The following is a 21463-nucleotide window of genomic DNA, read 5'->3' as shown; positions in this document are numbered from 1 at the left end:
ACATAAGATGATAATGTACTCAACGAAAGAAATATATACAAATCAAGATGCATTATTTTCAGCTTGACAATAATAACAAAGATGATTTAGTACAATTAAATGGAATAAACAATGATAGTGATATAAACAATTCAAGTCTATAGTCTATAAACAGTTTCTTTTAAAGATAAGTAATTTCTGCAAGAACTCTTTAACTGTTCACAAAATGACTATGGGCTAGTCTCGAGTGGACAGTGTAGGGTAGATCCATTAATTATTTTGGGGTTTTTGGCCCCCACAACATGCAAATCAGCCACTGAACAAACATTTCTACAGACAGAATGTGCATATATGGATATGACAAGTACTTATACTGTTAAAAAAAGTTTGAATTTGTAAATCAATAAAACTGACTAATGCTAATGGCAACATTAACCTGGCGCTGAAATTAAGAGTTCCAGTTTTTGGGTGGGGGAACCATTATTAAATTATTATCTTTCACTTATACGGTCTTAATAATTTCAATTATGGCATTTGCTCTCTCTCTCATTGACTATGACATAGTCAAATTATAATTACAGAATACACTCATAATATATCAGCTACTGATCCTTTGACTCAGAAAAACACAAAAGATAACATATACCCTGTTATCAAGGTCTTAATAATGTTTACACAATTATGCTTTGGCCAAAAACGAAAAAAAAAAAAAGTTTCTGCATAAATTTCACACAAATCCATTGTAAAGTTTAATGTCTACAATATAAAACTAAAAATTAGCTTTTCCATATTACCAAAAAATATATATAAATATGAACTTACCAGACAGCCATGCAAGTTTATCACTTGAATTCCACCACAGAATCTTGTTAATTCATATATAGCTTCATCATTCACCTTGAATAAATTAAAATTATTGTGAAAAAACTTTTATCTAGATTATAATTATCTGTACAAGATTAATTTTTTTTAGAAAAAAAAAAAAAAAAACTAATTTTGTGACAATGCCATTAGTTACTAATGATTCACTAGTCTTTCAAAGCATTAGTAAGAATGCTAAATGCAATATGGTATTTCTCCCTAAGCTTATCTTTAAATTGAATAAAAGGAGAATACTAGAAAACAATGTTCTTTCTAAAAAATTGAGTTTTAAGCAGCTAACCTGTACTTAAACTCATCAGAATACAAATAAAATACAACAATTTTAAATGGGTTCAATGCATAGCATCTCAGTGCCTTTGATCTTATTCACACTGGGATCCCTCTCATTTCTGATTTTCTTAAATGACTTCAGACTTTAGAGATGGTAAAAAAAAATGCCAGTATCTTTACATGAAGCAAAATGCAGTCTCACGCTTAGGGAATAGCACACCAAAATAACTCATACACTTGGTGAAGTTGAACTAAAAACAGAAGAAAGAGATTTGGTTGGACATAAGTTCTCTGAGCAGTGTAGACATGAGGCAAAGAGGACCCATAGTATCTTATTGACAATTTATCAACCATTTGCTCATAGATAAAGGAAGGTCATAAACATCATTGCATAAGACAACCGTAAGACCACACCTAAAAAATAAAACAACTGCTGGTCTTTGGACCCTTTTGAGCTTCACGAAATGGTCCAAAGACTGGAAAAAGATACCCATACAAGGAAAGATTTTAAATAAGTGGGCTGCAGAGCTTGGAAACTACATCTTACAGGAGAGCTGATTGGGGTTTATAAGGCTCAAGAGGTGAAAGCAAAATTTTCACTACAATAAATGATTCCAGAACTAGGGAATAAATTCAAATTACATGGGGAGAGGTTCAGATTGAACTACGAGAAGTTTTCTTTTACCAAGCAAGTTGATAATTATTGGTATAAGTGGCCTTCATGTTAGAAGTTAATTTTGAAAGGTTGTTATTCTCAAGTAATACACATGAAGAAAGGTTATTACAATGAATGAAGTAGGGAGGAGAACTATAAATAAAATGAATAAAGTGGCTTATATGGCACATATCTAAAAGAAAAAAAAAAAAAAGGCAGATCTGTGGATCCTTAAAGGATCTTAAAAAAGCAAGGAGAAGGTAGAAAAATAAAATGAGAAAATAGAAACATAACAATCTGCAGGTCTGAGGAATAGTGATGTTAATTAACATTCTGACAAAAAAAAAATTGCAGATATTGTCTATGATGCTATAAACAACCTAACATAGCAAGGATGCTAATGGTGCTATGATCATTCAGTCATTTAAAATGGTCATCAGCTTATTGGAAGATTGTGCATAATAGCACTTTCAAAATAAACAAAAATCACAATTCTTGATGCCTAAGAATATCAAAAGTCTTTGTACATTTCTGGTAATAATTCTTTGTTTTCAGCGGGATGGAAACATAAAAAAATTAGGAAGCCAAACTAACACAAAGCATGAAACTGGAATAAAGTTTTAAGAGTAACCCATGGTATTGTTGATACATAGGAATGAGGCTACAACCCTATGTGAAGCAGAAATTACAACAGTCCAGTTGGAGAACTTGGAGAGAGCACATGGGATCTTTGAACTTTAGCATTAGTAGAGGCATTTGATGCAAGAAAGCAAGCTTATGCAGCATCAGCCAAAAATAAAAAATAAAAAAATAAATAAAAAATAACCACTTCCTCTTCACCCCTCTGTTCGTTCGAAATACCTGTCCAGCTGAGCCTTAAACTTATTTAGGCTATCAACTTCCACGACAAGGGATGGAAGTCTATTCCACCAACCAACCACCCGCTGGCTAAAGGCAAATTTCCTCACGTCTATCCTACATCAGTCTTTTCTCAATTTGAATTTATGCCCTCTCAGGTGATTATTCTGAGCAAGAGGAAGAATCCCATCAGCATTGAACATGCTCAAACCATTCAAGGCTTTATACACCTCTATCAGATCACCTCGCCGGTGCCTAGTCTCCAGACACTGTAATTTGCAAAACTTAAGCCTTTCTTCGTAAGAGCACCCCTTTGTTCCATTCACTAATCTTGTTGCCCTTCTCTGTACTCGTTCCAGCATCTCTACATCCTTCTTGAAATGAGGCCTCCAGACCTGTATACAGTACTCTAGGTGTGATCTGACCATTGCCTTATACAATGGAATAATCACCTCCTTATCCCTGCTAGAAAAATTCCTATATATCATCGACAATACACCATGAGCTACTCTTGCAGCCCGTCTGCGCTGCTCAGAAAACTTCATATCTGCCTGCACAACCACCCCCAGGTCCCTTTCATTCTCTACCACTGTCAGTGTAGTACCACAACTTGTGGCCATTGCAGTGGCTTCACAAAAAGAGGGCTCTGAGAAGCAAAGTGGAATCTAATAAAGGATGTCTGTTTTATGATGCATTACTTAAAGATATGTCAATACCTTTTAGTAATGCATCATAAATATTTATCAATGATATTGATGAAGGTATATCAGGCTTAATGTTGAAGTTTGCAGATGATACAAAGTTTGAAGTTTGCAGGTGATACAATCCATTAGGTTTTTTGACGGCAAAAAATTTTTGTCGCTCCACTGTACAGATACCGAGCTCTGCACCCCAGTGCTATCTGGGATGCCACAATGGTTGTTGCTTCACTAGTTGTCATTTTTATAACCTCAATTTTATATTAAATTTTTTTTTTAAAATATTTTAGGGGAGGACGCAATTTTTCATTCTTGCCTCAGGTACTTAAATGGCTTGCCACGGCCCTGACTCACTTTATTAAGTACATGAAAAGGTCACCTGGAAATAAGCTGATATGCAATGTGATTCTGACAAGTAATGCACTACTTGTCAGAATCTATGTAATTAAGAGCATAGTCAGCACTCATGAAGAAGACATAGGCAATAATGAGCAAACAATGGGGCCCAATGACTTTTGAATAATGGGCAAGTATGGCAACCATAGAAAGTACAGTTGTTAGTACAGTAGAGTGTCAGTTATCCGGATAATCGAATGCAAGGCTAGATTAAATAAATGTAATCTTACCTTACGATTTAATTAAATAATTAAGATTAATTAAATTTTAAAAAATTTATAAACCAATCTCGGAAAACAGAAACATCCATCCAGGCATTTTTATGATTTTTATACAAAACAGGAAAATTAGAAAGATTTTTAAATGCTCTCGGTTTTTTCGACTTACCGATAACGAGCACGAACAATCTGTGCATTCCAGTAGCATTTGCACCATAGCAATTGTAACTCACTCTTTTCTTATCTTAAAAGCTGGTGCAGGCATTTCTTTTTTAGTGGCTAAGGTTGTTTTTCTTGGTAATGCTTTCCATAATAAGCTGGTTGCATCAACATTATAAACGTTTTCTTTCTCTTAATTTGCTATAACTGACGCAAACTTACAAGGACACCGCTGCCGATTTGTCTGCAGAAAGTTTCTTGGCTTGAATATCTAGTTCATGTATACTGTGTCTCAGGTTGAAAAACTGGGTATACAGTTTTTCAACCTGTGCTTGCCTTAAAATCTTCATTACCTCTTAATTTTCAATTAAAATCCAATGCTTGCACAACACTGAGCCAGACACTGATTCACCTAAACATAGCTCTGAAGAAACCACAAATAAAGAGCACTCTCTAAAGTGGCATTTTCAGGTTTCGACATTGTCTTTTTCCTGCTAGATTTTTTTTCCTCCTTCACTATCCATAATTGAGAAAATTCTGTTATACCATTGGAATTTTTCTTGATGTCGTAAATTGTCAAAGTCCCCACATTAAACTCTTTGGAGAGATTTCCTAATGTTCACCTTTTCTATTTTATTAGTAATTTCAGTTTTTTGTTACAATGTTAAAACTATGCATTTTCATTTCATTCACATTTTACTGTAAAAAACTGAAAAGAAAAAAAAAATTTAATAATAATAAATCATACAGTTTCGGACTGATATTATTCTTACCAAATCTGGAGCGAAACTAATCTGAAATTCTCAACAGTTGCTGTGATATTTTTCTAAAGTACATTTCTCCTGAAGGTCACATAGAATTCTAGAGATCACAACCATAAAACAAAACCAATTTGCAGTTTTCGGTTTACTGGGCTTTTTGTTTGTACAATCTGTTATAAACGGGTAATAAACTCAATCTTTCGCTTATTAGAATCAAAATTCAATTTGCAAATGTGTTCACTATAACTGGCACTTACTGTACTACCGTTAATAAAAAAAAAAAAAAAAAAAAAAAAAAAAAGAAGAAGATAGATCAGCCTTTCAAATTATTCTGGATAACTGACTTTCTACTGTATTTCTTTAATGAAATTGCAGAAATACCAAAATTTGCACTCTCATCAGTTCAATATCATAAGTGAGGGAAGCATGGTAGTCTACACCTTACTTTGCCATGTTCCTTAATTCCCTGGGCCAAACATGAATGCTTGATTATGTTTAAGCATTGTTGCAGACTAGGCCTGTTGAACCCGCAGGTGAATGTTACTTCCCGACTTTATCATGCCTGGTTGAAGTATACAGTGGGGATTTTGTCTTCCTTCAATGATCCCCACAACTTCTGGACCACGAGCCAGAGTGTTTGTGGATTGAAAGCAATATTTGGCATTTGGAATCACTGCCACAGACTACAGGAACTGCAAAAGACTGCCCAGTGTTCATGGACCCCTATACCAGGAAAAATCAGTGGAGTCTATACTGTGGTGTACTTTTGTGTTGCAGGCAAAAGGGGTGGAGTTTACATATTGAGTAGATGTGTCTAATAAATTAGGCACTGAGTGTAGGCTTGCACTTTGAAGTGCAAGCAACCAATCAGAGCCTACTGTAAATCTGTTTTGATATTATGAGAATCTTAAAGTAACCTTTATCCCATCAAAACAATAAACATAAATACTTTAAAAATAAAATTTAAGATAAATACAATAAATAATTTAAAAATTAATCAAGTTTGTCACAGAAATCTATAAAATAATTTGTCCCTAGGCTACTAAAGAACAGTATTTTTGATTGTGTTTCTAGGAAAGCTGAGACTTTAGAACAGATGTCTCTAGACGGCACCAGGTCTTTTACCTAGTGACCAGCTAAGGGAAACTGCCATTAACACATTTCTATGTTTAAAAGTGTGAAATAAAAAAAATAAAAATAATCTACTAAGATCTTGTTCATAATGTGCTTGTCAAAGGAGTAAAGGTATACAATGTCACAAGAAATAAAGAAAATTATAATCTCCCAAGATACTTAAAGCCAGCTCAGACAATTCTGGAATGGAAACATTTAAGTGATATACACATCCATGTTATGTAACTTACCAATGGACAACCTTTACTAATAAAAGCTTTCAATTTTCTACATCCTCTGGCTAAGGCTTCAACTCCATACTTAGAAACTTGGTCACACCAAGAAATGTTGATGTGATCTAAATTTGTACATCCTTCACTATAAGAATTTAAAAAAAAAAATCATTAAATTCATTAAGGATCAATATTATTCTGAAAATTTTTAGAAAAGCTCAGCACATACATAATCTATCTGTACATTCAAGTGAAACTGTTTCAAGACAGTTAAATTCCCTCATAATAAGATATTCTGATTCGCCGGCTCACTCCAGATGTGCATATAGTTTATAGCTGATCATCATACTCAACATTATGTCTATAGCACACTCCAACTCTTACCTTTGTAATTCTACTCTTTATATTACACCAGACTGATTCAATTACTCTGTCTCTCCCATCCAATGGACACTCTTTGAATTCATATGCTTTCTTATGAAAAGAATAACCTCTCCACACCTTCTATCTTGCTGTATTTCGTGTACACATTTGTATTTACCATATCTGAAATTTACAACTAATATATCAGAATGGCACACAGTTCTAGCATTAGTATACAAACATGTGAAGTACTTTCTTTTTATGCTTTCTGAATTTCTCCTGTGTAGTTCTGTGTGGCAGTGCTTTCCCTATGACTTTTTCAAATGGATATTTGATTAGTTGTAGCATCTTATGAAGATGCTCTTCAGTAATTTCCCATTATTTTCCTGTGGTCTCATACTACTACAGTCAATTCCAGCTTTCGCTGTATTAGTATAAGATTTCCCAGCAGGCTTGCTTGTTTGTTTGTTTGTTTTGGAATGTACTGGCACATCAGCAACATATGTTATAATGTGCCAACAATGGTAACTCCCAGCAGGCCCAAGTTACTGTATGCTTGAAGAGGGCAATTCAAAGGAGTACAAAAACCTTGATCCATGGCACTAATTTGCATCTTTCGAATGGCACCCCCCGTCACAGATATTACTATCCTCAAATCCTTAAGTGCCTCTATGATATTAGGAGACACTTGTGCCTCCTATGCTCAAGTGGATTCCATATTTGCTAAACAAATTCCTTCCACCAATAAGGGAAAGTCATGTGAAAAATTTTCCCACAAAGCCTTGCAGAGTTTCTCAAGTACAGAGTTACTTTACAAGGCCCTTATATAAATATAATTTCTCCTGTCATGAATAGACAGAACTGCAAAACATAACATTTTGATCATCTCACAGAAATTTTTCAGCATGGCTTTAAATTTTGTGACAAAACCTTCAGTTCATTTTTGTTTTACGTTATTAGTTTCCAAACAGATAATCATATATCCATTGGTTCCCTTAAGAGCTGACACTTATTAGTAACATCATCAATAGTCAGAGACATTTTGAAATAAGTAATCATTCAGCACAGAAGAAGTGGCCAATGAATGAGGAATTTTACTGAATCACCGACTCCAGTTGCTGATTGACAGAGCTATTCAATACTCAACTTGGCCAAGGGAAATGAGAATTAACCTTATGTAAATTAATGATTCAATCTGGTAAACAAATGAAAATTACTGGAGGGGGGGGAGGAGCTTATCATATGTGCTGGTTTAGGTATTAGGTAAATAACTGGAATACTACTGGCTCATTCTCTATCACTTGAAATCAAAGTATTTAGTTGTTTCTACAACAATCAAATGAATCAATGATTAAAGTGGCTATTCATTCTACAATTTGCAGATTACATATTTTATACATTCATTTTGTATTCAGCATTTCTCAGTGTTTTGTTCATGCTACATTTTGCAATCTGATTGAAACCTAACAACCAACTATTCTATTGTTTACGATAACAACAAAAAGATCAATTCGTAATCCACTTTAGTTGATTGATCCATCACTATCACACTAACCTCTAAATACTTGTTCTCTGCTATTGCCTTTTTTTTTTTTTTTTTTTTTTTTTATGAGAACCCCAAACACGAAAGGTATCAAAACCTATAGTACTTAGTACCGTGCATGGGTTGAAGGAAAAGTATGGGGAGAGGGGATGCCGGAAACTTTGCTCTAGAGACTAAACATGGGTTTCACCACTTCAAGCCTCCAATAAGCAAAGTGGTGGTATTTCATCGGTTGATGAAAGTCATCTACCACCTGTTGTTGTAGACTTCTGATCAGGGTGGGCATGTTGTTTTTTATATGCTCTCAGGAAACCTTTTTGGTATTCCCAATGGCACAACCAGCTTGTGGCAAATCCAGCCTGCTTTTTGGGAGGGGTGGAAAATAATACAGGAAAATAAAATATCTGAAATACTTTCACAAATACACAATGCACTTAATATGATATTACATATGGGAATAGTGCATAATTTGCCATTACCTCTCCTCATATTAGGCTGCACATTTTCTTTCAATATTTTTTAAGATGAAAATCAAGAAATGTGATCACTGAGTTTATTTGACTGCACATTTATTTTATTAATTTTTTCATTATTCACACAACACGGGAAAAATTCCTGTGTCCTGTATTCTATTTCTTCATGTATCATAATTTATTATCATAATTAATTAATTAATGAATGAAAGTACTGCATATGGGTAGCAGTAATCCAAGAGAAATGTACCAACTGTGTGGTACCACATTCAGGGAAGTGGAGAATGAAAAAGACCTGGGGTAATTGTGCAGTCAGATATGAAGTTTACTGAGCAGAGCGGAGCGGACAGTCTACATGAGCAGCTCATGGTGTCTCATCAGTGATATACAGGAATTTTTCTTGCAGGGATAAGGGGGTGTTATACCCTTATATAAGGCAATGGTCAGGCCACACCTTGAGTATTGTGTACAGGTCTGGAGGCCAAAATTTAGGAAGGATTTAGATCTTCTGGAATGAATACAGAGAAGGGCAATGAGATTGGTGAATGGAACAAAGGGTTGCTCTTATGAAGAAAGGCTTAAGTTCGGCAAATTGCAGTGTCTGAAGACTAGGCACCTGCGAGGTGATTTATGTGAGTTGTATAAGGCCTTGAATGGCTTGAGCAAGTTCAATGTTGATAGGATTCTTCCTCTTGCCCAGATTAATTTCCTCAGGAGACAAATTCAAATTGAGGAAAGACAGTTGTAGAATAGATGTGTGGCAATTTGCCTTTAGCCAGCAGGTAGTTGATTGCAGGAACAGACTTCCATCTGTTGTTGTGGAAGTTGATAGTTTAAATAAATAAATTTAAGGCTGAGCTAGACAGGCATTTGGTGTGAATGGGTGGGTGAAATGGGGGGCTTTTTTTTTTTTTTTTTTGGCTGATGCTGCATAAGCTTGCTATCTTGCATTGTATGCCTCAACTAATGATAATGCATAGAGAAATGAAAACAAAACATTGTAATAAAATTGCTTGTTAAATTATGAAGGTATAAAAATGTAATGTAGAAATACACATTACAATGAAAGGCTAAAGTATACAAACAAAAAGTACTAAACAAATTTCAAAAAATAGTTCAAACACTTTTTAAATTCAAATTAAGAAACAGGATTAGACATTAGTTGATCACCTGCTATGCATCTAAGTGATTGCCTCTACAGCTTTACATAAAAATTCTAACTTGGAATTGAAGTTGCAACCTTGCAAAATCGGCTTTGAACTAATTCAAAAAGCCTGAAGACAAAGACTGTTTTCTGAAGACTGTTTTCTTTCCACCAATTTAGTGAATTTCTGTGTCTTTACAAAAGGGGCTAATATTTAAATACAGATTACCTCAACAATGCTTGGTTCTCTAAAATTTTCTAGTTGAAGACATATCACAACAGAATCAAGTCTGCTTAAATCGAGTTGGATTTAGCAGTTGAGAAACAGTGTAGTGGGCAGAACTGCTAGTTGTCATTGTTCTGTGACTCTTAATAAAGTTATATAGAACTAAAATTATTTTGTTCTATTCTAACTGTAATAAAGATGTGTAACAGAGCCAAAGTGTCTGCCTAGTAATGATGGCTACTGGGCAGGCACACTCTGGAATTGAGTCATCTAGCTGGATGAGTGACTCATCAATGACAGGGCCATGGCCATCTAAACATCACTGTGACGATATTGATGGCCATTACACTTGTACTATAATTTAGATGGACTTAGCAGTTGAGAAACAGTAAAAACTAGTTTAGTGGGCAGACTGAAAATGTGCCTTTGTAAAATGGAGAGGTTAAAAAAATAAAAATTTTTGTCCAGTTTTGGCTCAAATGTTTTCCTAGACAAAGTGACAGTCCATCTCCCACTATTTGCTTGCAGCCAAAATTTCAGGTAATAATAAGGGGATTCACAAAAAAGAATGGAAACATTGAAAAATTACATCCAACATAATAGCAGAGTTTTCCCAGCACAAAAGCTCAAAAATTTTATGCAAGGTTTCCTGCAATTCTCTAACCGTGTTATATAAGTACTGTGTTATACGGGGATTGCCTGTATATCTGCCATTCCTCTCGTCTTTTAATTTCCAAGTTATGTTTTGATGCTATTTGTGTTACACAAGGAAAAGTAGCAAACAGCAATTTCCACCTATCTTACCATCATTCTCTTTTTTTTTTTTTTTTTTTTACCAAGAACTAAAGTTGTAATCATGGGAAAGAAACTAAAATCATAATGTGAATTATAAAAAACAGTTTTTCTATATTCCACATTCATCATTATAAATTATTATTTCATTATAAATAATGAAATAACATATTTAAAAAACAACTTTTATCCACTAACTCTCTATACTATTACCTTTATCTTTTATCTTTAACTATAATCACTTTTACACACTTTCTATCAATAAAATTTTATACAAGAAAACAAAACTAGTATATAAGCAAAAAATAAATAGCCTTACCCTAGTAGCTTTAATGAATGATCAGTAATCTGAGCACAGGATCCAAGGTCAAGATGTATCAATTTGGAACAGTATTTACTAAGGCTCTGACAAGTGCTAGAATTAAAAAAAAAAAAAAAAAAAAAAAACACCGATAAAAACTGACAATTTTTATATTTTATAATTATTTAAATTGATAAATAAATTTTTATTACTTTTATTATAGATGTCATCATACTGACATCATCACTTGGAGATCATATTCAGATATGTAAATAAAAAAAAATGAAGAAATCAAGAATAAATTCCTGATTTCTTTATTTCTAGTAATAAAACTAGCCTTTTGATATATCAATATGTATTGTGCAAGTGTTTCCTTCTTTTGAGATGGAACTAACCTCTACTAAATCATTACATAAAAAGATCCTTTTCAGAAGCTGGAATTAGGGGGGGGAAAAAATCGCAGGAAAATCAATTTCATGATGATTTTCCTATGAACTAAATTTGTAATGTAAAATATAGAAAACACTAAAATAATCAATTCTTAGATATCTGCATCACTACAGAATACTTATACATTTAGACTGTACTAAGTTTGACTTCCAACAAAACTAACATACCAAAATGGCAAAAAGAGTAAAAAACAGCTTTCTTCTTGTTTTGATATACATCAAAACAAGCAGAAATTTCATTAACAAGTGTTACATATGTAACATGAGTTGTTTTTCACTCACAATGCATATAAATTTTAATACGTACTACATTTGAAATTTTAAGTAGTAAACAAAATTCTTGATAAAATTAACAATATCTCATCCTGACATTACAGTAATTATTAATAAAATAACATTAAATTCAAATATAATATTAAAATTTAGAAAAAAAAATATCAATTATGTGTTAATCACCAGTTAAAAATTAGTGGGTAATTAGTGGTTAATCCTGCGTAAACAATAACGTGCAACTATTAAAACTTCGTAAGTAATACATACAGTTAGGAAGGTAAAGACCCTTCCTAACCATATACACATTACTTAAAAGGCAGTTTTGGTAGTCAAGTTATTGTTTATGCACCTCATCTATCAAGCACATTGATAGATGAGGTGCTGCTATTTGTGTCACTATTTGTCTTGCTACTTCTGGTTTTGGTGTAATGTAAACAATACATTTCTCACTTCTTGTCACTACTGATGCAGAAATTAGGTACTCTTTATTTTATGTTTAATTATTACATAAAATGGTTTCTTGTCTCTATTTTTTGTAATATATTAATAATGTGCATATGAATAATTATGAATTTTCACTCACTTCATTTTATATTTACAATGTTTTTTAATTAATTACTTTAATATATGTTTACAATAGATATAAAATTTTTTAATAAAACTTTAAAATTTAGAAATGAATAACTCATGAATAACTTTGTCATTCATGTAGTTTTCAAAAAAAAAAAAAAAAACCTTTCATTAAGTCTCTTCAAAAATTAAAAGATTTATAAACATAAAATTTATATCACTCCCATTTTTTAAGTTCATAAATTCATTTAAAAAAAAGTTTCAAATCTGTGCACCTGTATCTATATTATATGAACGTACAGCAGATATCAAAATAAATACATGCATACATACATACATATGAGGTGTGATAAAAAGTTAAGGACTGAACTAATATTTTGGAAACTAATATTTTTAGAAATAATGAAACTACTTATTTGAATGGAACTCCTTTGAAGTAGCCTCTTTGACACTGTATACACCAATTCCAATACTTCTGCAAGCATTCCTGATAGGCTTTTTTTTGGAATTGTTAATAGTTCTGTCATCTGAATAATTTCCTCATTGCAAATATGCAAACTTTCAAAGGGATTTTAAGCATGGGAAACAAATATATATATAGTGAACTAAATCAGGTGAGTATGATGGAGAGGAGGCCACAGTGATGGAGTAAAAAAGGTAAAGTGCAGCCATTATCAACCCACTGCAGGATGGAAGCCTCCTCAACAATTCATGCTGAGGGAAATGGACCATAATCTGCCACGCTGGTCCAGTGCGGATTGGCAGATCGACCGTATTCAGCAGTCAGGGGCTTGAACCCCGGTCTACTCAAAGAGCGCGTGCTACTGCACTCCCGCTCCTGACCACTCGGCTACGGAGGTCGTACTTCACATTTTTAAGACAACACCACCACTATGCTAACAGGTGTCCCCTAAGTCTCAGTCATATACATCTTGACTTAAAATTTAAACATGATGTTAGCTAGTACAACTCAATTTAGAAATGAAATGAGAGTTAGTAAAAATACAACTTTACCAGGTTTAGCCTACAGTCACTCGTCTTCCTTCCCATACATATCACAAGGAGGTATAGCCACTACCATCTATCACCACTTAATGATTCTTCTGCCTTATTAATTGTAAGCATTTGCAAACCAAACTCAGCAAACTTTCTAAATTTACAAGGAGTGAACAAGAAATTTTCAAAGTTCACATCATTAATATCTTCATAACATTTATTCCTCAAATCTTGATATAGAACACAGTTTTTTAAGATATGCCAGCTATTCTCTTCATCAAATTTGCAATGCAGTCTAATACCAGTTGATACAATTTAACCCTGGGGGACTATGTCCAGTTAAGGAAAAGTACAGTGGTAAAACTGACTACTAGTCAAGGTTTCAATATAATATCGACAAAGGTGACCTCCACAATAAAGGAATAAGCTATTCTCCCCTTAGCGGAATTGTCCCATGACTTCTGCCACAAGAATTTTTATTCTGCTTTTGTTCTAGCCTTTTCTTTCTTAAGTAAATGTGGCCCATACTTTATCTCATTATTCAGACATGACTGAACTCCATAAATAGCACTATGTTCTAGAACCCTCTTAGCCACCATAAAATCAACAGGCACATTCCTAGTCAGTAATGCAAAGGTATCATTAGACACTGCTCTTCTTACCCAAATAATATTCAACAGAATAAATCTTTGAGCAGAGTCTATCTTTTTACAGCACTATTTGTCAGATTATGGACCCACCCAGTCAGGTGATGCATAGGAACTATCAATGGGATAGTTACCTAGGTGTCAGCAAACAGCTTTGGTATAGGCAGAAAATTAACCTGAAGAATTGGAAGCAAGCCAATTGTGCAATGTATCATTCTTATTTTGAAACAGCCTTAGCATTAGCATTAGTAGAGGCATATGATGCAAGAAAGCAAGCTTATTCAGCATCAGCCAAAAAAAAAAAAAAAAAAAAAAAAAAAACCCTCTCCCATTTCACCCCTCCGTTCGTTCGAAATACCTGTCCAGTTGAGCTTTAAATTTGTTTAGGCTATCAACTTCAACAACAAGTGATGGAAGTCGGTTCCACCAACCAACCACCCGCTGGCCAAAGGCAAATTTCCGCACATCTATCCGACATCCGTCCTTCCTCAATTTGAATTTATGCCCTCTGAGGTGATTATTCTGAGAAAGATGAAGAATCCCATTGGCATTGAGCATGCTCAAACCATTCAAAGCCTTATACACCTCTATCAGATCACCTCGCCGGTGCCTAGTCTCCAGACTCTGTAATTTGCAAAACTTAAGCCTTTCTTCGTAAGAGCAACCCTTTGTTCCATTTACTAATCTTGTTGCCCTTCTCTGTACCCGTTCCAGCAGCTCTACATCCTTCTTGAAATGAGGCCTCCAGACCTGTATACAGTACTCAAGATGTGGCCTAACCATTGCCTTATACAAGGGAATAATCACCTCCTTATCCCTGCTAGAAAAATTCCTGTATATCATTGACAAGACACCATGAGCTACTCTTGCAGCTTGTCTGCACTGCTCAGAGAACTTCATATCTGCCTGCACAATTACCCCCAGGTCCTTTTCATTCTCCACCACTGTCAGTGTAGTACCGCAGAGTTGATACATTGCTCTGGGGTTACTGTTACCCATATGTAGTACTTTACATTTGTCAATGTTAAACTTCATTTGCCACCTCTCAGCCCATCTGTTCAACCTTTCCAGATCCTGTTGCAGCAGCATAGCGTCAGTAGTGTCCTTAACGACCCTGCCAACCTTTGTATCATCTGCAAACTTAGACATTAAACTTGATATCCCATCATCAATATCATTCATAAACACCGAAAACAACAATGGACCCAACACTGAACCTTGAGGAACTCCACTAATAACATTAGTCCACGTTGAGCAGTGTCCATTGATTACCACTCTCTGTCTTCTGCCACTCAACCATCCCCTTATCCATAGCAGCAATTTGCCTCCAATGCCACACTGCTCCAATTTGTGCAGCAGTCTTCCATGTGCAACAGTATCAAAAGCCTTTCTAAGATCCAAATATATAATATCAAAGTTATTCCCTGCATCCAGTTCTTTTGTGACTACATCATAGTATCCAATCAAATTGGTCAGGCAAGACCTGCCCTTAACAAAACCATGCTGCGTCTGAGCTATAACTGAATTCTTGTCTAGATGATCCTGCAGTGCTTCTTTAACCAGTGCCTCCATTAATTTACCTGGAACAGAAGTTAAACTAACAGGTCTATAATTATTTGTGTCAGCCTTTGATCCTCCTTTGTGAATTGGGGTTACATTTGCACATCTCCAGTCTATGGGTACCTCCCCTGAGTCCAAAGAAGCTCTCATAATTATGGCTAGGGGTTTGCATACTTCCTTTGCTGCCTCCTTTAATATAACTGGATAGATCCCATCCACCCCAGGTGCCTTTTTTATGTTTATCCTCAACAATCTCTCCTCCACTTTCCTCTCAGTTATTACAAAATCATCCAGCTCACTGCCAATGTTTACTTTACCTACATCATTCTCCTTCCTGAATAACTCCTCATGCGTGAATGTAGATGCAAAATACTCGTTTAGACTGTTAGCCACCTGAGCAGGATCCTCAACTGTTGAACCATCAATATCCAGTGGACCAATCTGATTCATCCCTTTCCTTCTCGAGTTCAAGTATGTAAAGAACTCCTTTCTGTTTTTCTTTGCATCCTTTGCCAAGGATTTTTCGTAGTCTGCCTTTGCCTGCCTAATCTCCTTTGTGACTTGGTTACAGACCAACTTATATCTATCATAGGCTTCCATGTCACCCATTAATTTGTATGTATCCCATGCATTTTTCTTCTCTGCCACATGTCTCATTAGTCCATCTGACAACCATTTAGGCCTAAACCTTGAACAATATTTCTTAGTTGGTATGTAAAGCCTGGTAGCCACCAAGATTAGTTCCTTGAATGCTTCCCATTTTGAGTTTGCTGTTGGTAACATCATCAGTTGGTCCCACTGTATAGAATTTAAATACTGTCTCAGACCATCATAGTCGCCTTTACGAAAACAAAAACCCTTCCCTTTACCTCTGATGGTAGTTACCTCCTTGAGTAAATCCCACTTCAACACACTGTGATCACTGCCACCTAGTGGTTCATTTATCTGCAGGTTCTTAATGCATGAAGAATCACTACTGATAATCAGATCAAGAGTATTGCTCCCTCTTGTTGCCTCACGAACATGCTGATGTAGAAAACAATCATCCAATAAATCCACAAAAGCCTTGCTAGTGTGCGAGTGACCAACCCACAAATTCCAGTCAATATCTGGGAAATTAAAATCCCCCATTATAAGACTCTCTGATTTACTGGCCCACTCTATTTCCCTGTACAATATATTATTATACTCATCAGAGTCATTAGGCCTATAGCACACTCCTACTCTCAATTTTGATTTCCCTATGCTTATGTCACACCAAACTGACTCGACACTGCCCTGTCCATCGATGTCAACTGGCTTCACTTCCTTTGACTTTATGTGTTTCTTAATTAATAGCATAACCCCTCCTCCCCTCCTGTCCTGTCTATCCTTTCTATATACATTGTATTCCCCAAATTCCAGTTCCGCATTACTTATATCTGTGTGACACCACGTCTCTGATATCCCAACAATATCTGCCTTTGATGTTTTGAGCAATACCTCAAATTCATCAAATTTATTTACCAAACTCCTAGCATTGGCGTACACGCAGGTATACATGCACCTGTTTCTATTCTTAGCTACCCTAACACAACCCATGTGTTTACTTGTAACGCAATGACTACCAGCAGTCTCTGAAATATCCTGCATCTTGTTTTTCAGACTTCTGCTCATTTGAATAGAATCAGTGCAAGAATCACTTCCACCTCTGCCAGTGGCTACTGTTAATCTATTAGTCCTTGTATCCCCCCCAACTAGCAGTTTTCTGACCCACCTAACACTGCCTCGACAGCATCAGCAAAAATTCTTGCACCCTTTCTATTTAAGTGTATCCCATCCCTGTAGAAGCAATCTCTCCTGTTAACAAGTACAGTCCAGGCTGAAAAAAATTCTACCCCTTGAGCCTTGCACAATCCCTCCAGGGCCGAATTGATCGACAAGGCTCTCATCATATACTCCCTCCTATCGTGTCTGGGCAGAATTGCAGACACTTTCAAGTTCAACCCTAATTCACGGCTTTTTTTCAACAGTGACCTGTACTTGCTAAGTAATTCCGCGGTCTCCTACTCTTAATATCATTAGTGCCAACGTGTACAACTATATCACCTTTTGTGCCCTTAAAAGATGATATCCGCTCTACAACGTCATCAACCTTTGCCCCTGGCAGACATACCCTGGTCCTATTCCACCTATCCTTTTTACAAAGCATGTTCCCCGTTTCCCTGACAATAGAGTCACCAACAACTACTAGTTCCTGTGGGACCAGCGCATTCTGCCTAGGGGGCTGCCCCTGTGTTGCCTGATGACCAAGTGCAAGCTCTGGCGTTGAACAGAATAAGTTAATGAGAAAAATGCCTTAGCCTTATTTACAGATTTTGTAGCACTTTTTATTCCTGTAGTGCCTTCCATAATGAGACAAATAAGAATGGTTGCATGTACTAAACAACAAACATATAGGATTCTTTGCAACTAACTGCATTGCAGAAAATTGTAGTTGAAACATGGTTCAGTGGAGTGGAGAAAGTATCTGAGAGGTGTTATTCTTGGGGCTCTGACCTACATCCCATTCTTTGGAACCGTGCCCTCGACAAACTTTTGAATAGTAGCTTCCTTCACACTGAGCAGTTTGCATATGCTGACAATCTCATTATGACTGTAAGAAGTAATACTGAGGAGATAGCCAAAATATATATTCTTTAGTTAAGGTTATGGTTATTATACTTAGGCTAAACAAAAGCTGAGCTGGCTAATGTAGGCTTTTGCACACCTTGTCAAATTCAGTAGGTCTTTAAATTTAAAAAAAAATAAATAAATAATAAAAAAAGTAATATAACTGTGTATTTGAAAAATAACACAACCTTAACTAAAGGACACCAGAAGAGACCGGCTGTCAGAAAACTTACAACTAAATCAGAAGAGTTGGCAAGTATGCATCTACATTTTGTTTTGGAATTCACTTCAAAGCTGATCTTTTATTATGGATATTTTGTCCAATGTTCTGGATATTACAATATGCTGGAATTAGAAAGAAATAACTGTGCAACACATTTAATATTTGTCATACATATTTATAATGAATTACATTTTATCCTGTGAACATATTTTATTTTATTACACTTTAATATTAAATATAACTTTAGGTTATAGTGTAATGCAGTTTATAAGATGGAATTCTCTAGAAATTGAAGTTGTTATTCTGCTATTTACATTTAACATAAATATATATATACAAAGGTGGCTCAATAAAGAATCGCCATCACCTACTTCCATATATCACAGAGTCGTGATATTTTGTGTGTAGCATCGTACATATGTCTGTACTAAAGGTGTAAAATTTCAGCCTTGTGTCTTAATTTGTTTTTCTGTTACAGAGCTGAACGTGTGACGAAGTAGCATCATGGACAAAGTTGAAGCCAGAGCAGTAATCCGGTATCTGTTCTTGAAGGGGAAATCTCCTAAAGAAATCCATGAGGAGATGACTGCTGTATATAAGGATGAAGCCACATCCTATGGCATTGTGAAGCACTGGCATAGACAGTTTAGGTGTGGTCGGACATTGTTAGAATCTGAGCCCATTCCAGGTCGTCCCCATTCAGCCATTGATGACAGCACGATCAGAAAAATGAAGTCATTAATCATGAAGATCGCTGGATATATGTGTGTGAATTGTCCCAGGAGGTGAAGGTTAGTGTGGGCTCTGTTGAAACAGTCCTTCATGACCAACTCTGTTTACGGAAATTGGGTGCAAGATGGATCCCCCGATTATCGACTGGTTTCCAGAAGGGTGATCAACAACAGAAATCACAAGAGATGTTAGCCCTGTGCCAAAAAAATGAGGAAAGACTTTCTCTCGTCTAATCACTCAGGATGAAAGTTGGATACATTCATTTTGACCCTGAAAGTAAAAAGCAGTCCATGGAATGGCAACATCATGGTTTTCCACACCCCAAGAAGGCAAGAGTCCAAGCGTCAGCAAGAAAGGTCTTGCTGGCAGTGTTTTGGGATGAGAAAGGCATAATAATGAGTGATTACCTGCTGAAAGGTAGAACAATTACAGGTGCCTATTATGCCAACCTACTCACAAAATTACGGGAGAAAATCAAAACATGTAGGTGTGGCATGCTGTTCAAAGGTGTGAGAATGCTTCAAGACAATACCCCAGTTCACACTTCTGAAATTGCAACAACACAAGCAGCCACTTGTGGATATAAAATAATGCCCCATCCAGCCTACTCACCTGACCTTGCACCATCAGACTTCTTCTTGTTTCCTTCCCTCAAATCATTTCTTTGGGGGACCCATTTCCCTGACGACAAAACTCATTTGTGCAATAGAGTCATGGTTCAAATACCAACCTCAGCACTTCTACAAGAACGGTATCCGCAGCCTCATCCATCGATGGGAAAAATGTGTAAATCTGCACAGTGGCTATGTAGAGAAGAACTAAAACCTGTGCCAAGAATCAACAGACTAGCACCTCTGCAGCTAGGTCAGGGTGATTCTTTATTGATCCACCCTCATAAATATATTATTTTACCTTTTTCTTATGCCAAGAACAGCTGTTTTACCTAATCATAATTTTAAGTAATCAAAGATCATCGTGCAGAAGTGCTTTCAAGTTTCTGTATAACAACCAGTTTGTGTTTTAATTATAATGCCACATGCTTGTTTCTCTGCTTTTCTATAGTACAATAAATTAAAAGCAAAGCATAATGGAACACCAAATAAACATTAATCTGCTTTATATATTTACAGCAGATATTTTCATATACAAAAATATTTCAAATATCAATGATTTTAAAATTCCATGCAAGTCTACTGTAAACAAATATATCATGAAAAATCTTTACCTATCAGTCAGCTTCTTGCAACCATTCAGATTCAGCTCTTCAATATGATTACAATTCTGTGCAAAAGTTCTAATAAAGAAATACAAAATATTTTAAGTGTTCAGAATTCAGTTTAACTACCACATGACAAACAGACAACTAATTTTAGCCATTTTTTCCCCCAAAAATATCTTCCCTATCTTTAAAACACTGCACTTTAATAAGCAGTACCCACTGTTTTCTTCTATGAAAAGGCCCTGTCATTTGGGAATAATGATACAATAATTTACTTGGAAAAAAGAACTATGAAGCTTTTAGAGAACGACTTCATAAGTTTTTTTTTTTTTTTTTTTTTTTTTTCTGGCTGTAGTCATATCCAATCGTGTTATTCCATCATTACAGTACTCACTGAATGAATAAATAAATATATATACAGCACTCTCAATTAACCGGAACACTTCAAGACTCCAAATTAAATAAAAAAAAAATAAAAAAAATCAACCAGAAATAAAAAAATTCAAGTAATAACTAGAATAGGTATAAACAGATATTTTGCAAGTCATAAATAAGCAACAAGCGGCATTATAAGTCATCACTGGGAGATTAGTGTATCTATTATCTTGCAATCCCCGCTGTCTTCACACTCGCCGCTCAAAAAAAAAAGAAATTAAAAAAAAAAAGGACCAAATGTTTAGTTTGTTTTAGTGCATTGCGTCGATTGTTGCGTTCCGTTGCAGCGCAAAAGGACAAATTTTGTTTCATTATTTAAGTCAGGGATATCAGAATTTTTTTTTATAGTAATTTTTTTTTTGTTTAGAAATCACGAAAATAATGGGTAAATGCAAAAGAGTTGCGTTTTCAGTTAAACAAAAACTTGAAATTATTCAAAAGTTTGAAAACGGTGCATCTGTTAAATCTCTAAGGAACCATTATAATGTTGGTGACCAAACCATATGCAACATTGTAAAAAATAAAGGGAAGCTATTAGATTTAAAAAAATTAAATAGATTTAAAATCGACATCGTGCATTGTAAGTTTTTTGATCTATCGCCACATATTTTACGTAGGTTGCTGAACATTTTTCGATACAGTA

The 21463-nt window shown here is 35.2% G+C and overlaps 1 protein-coding gene across 1 annotated transcript in view; it reads right to left on the bottom strand.

Annotated features, from left to right (window-relative positions):
• The window catches only part of LOC150089868 (F-box/LRR-repeat protein 20), a 168365-nt gene that overhangs the window by 73125 nt on the left and 73777 nt on the right, over positions 1 to 21463 (bottom strand). Inside the window, exons 9-12 of the mRNA XM_090389682.1 lie at positions 20392 to 20460; positions 11083 to 11178; positions 6241 to 6367; positions 802 to 876 (exon numbers count right to left, since the gene is read on the bottom strand). Of these exons, the coding sequence (XP_090245808.1) occupies positions 802 to 876; positions 6241 to 6367; positions 11083 to 11178; positions 20392 to 20460 (367 nt within the window). The remainder of the gene's footprint in view (positions 1 to 801; positions 877 to 6240; positions 6368 to 11082; positions 11179 to 20391; positions 20461 to 21463) is intronic.

The sequence above is a fragment of the Mastigoproctus giganteus genome, chromosome 2, assembly GCF_048544385.1.
Source record: "Mastigoproctus giganteus isolate SK-2022 chromosome 2, ASM4854438v1, whole genome shotgun sequence".
Taxonomy (NCBI): domain Eukaryota; kingdom Metazoa; phylum Arthropoda; class Arachnida; order Uropygi; family Thelyphonidae; genus Mastigoproctus; species Mastigoproctus giganteus.
Note: the sequence above shows the minus strand (reverse complement) of the source record. Positions and strands in the feature narration are given on the sequence as shown.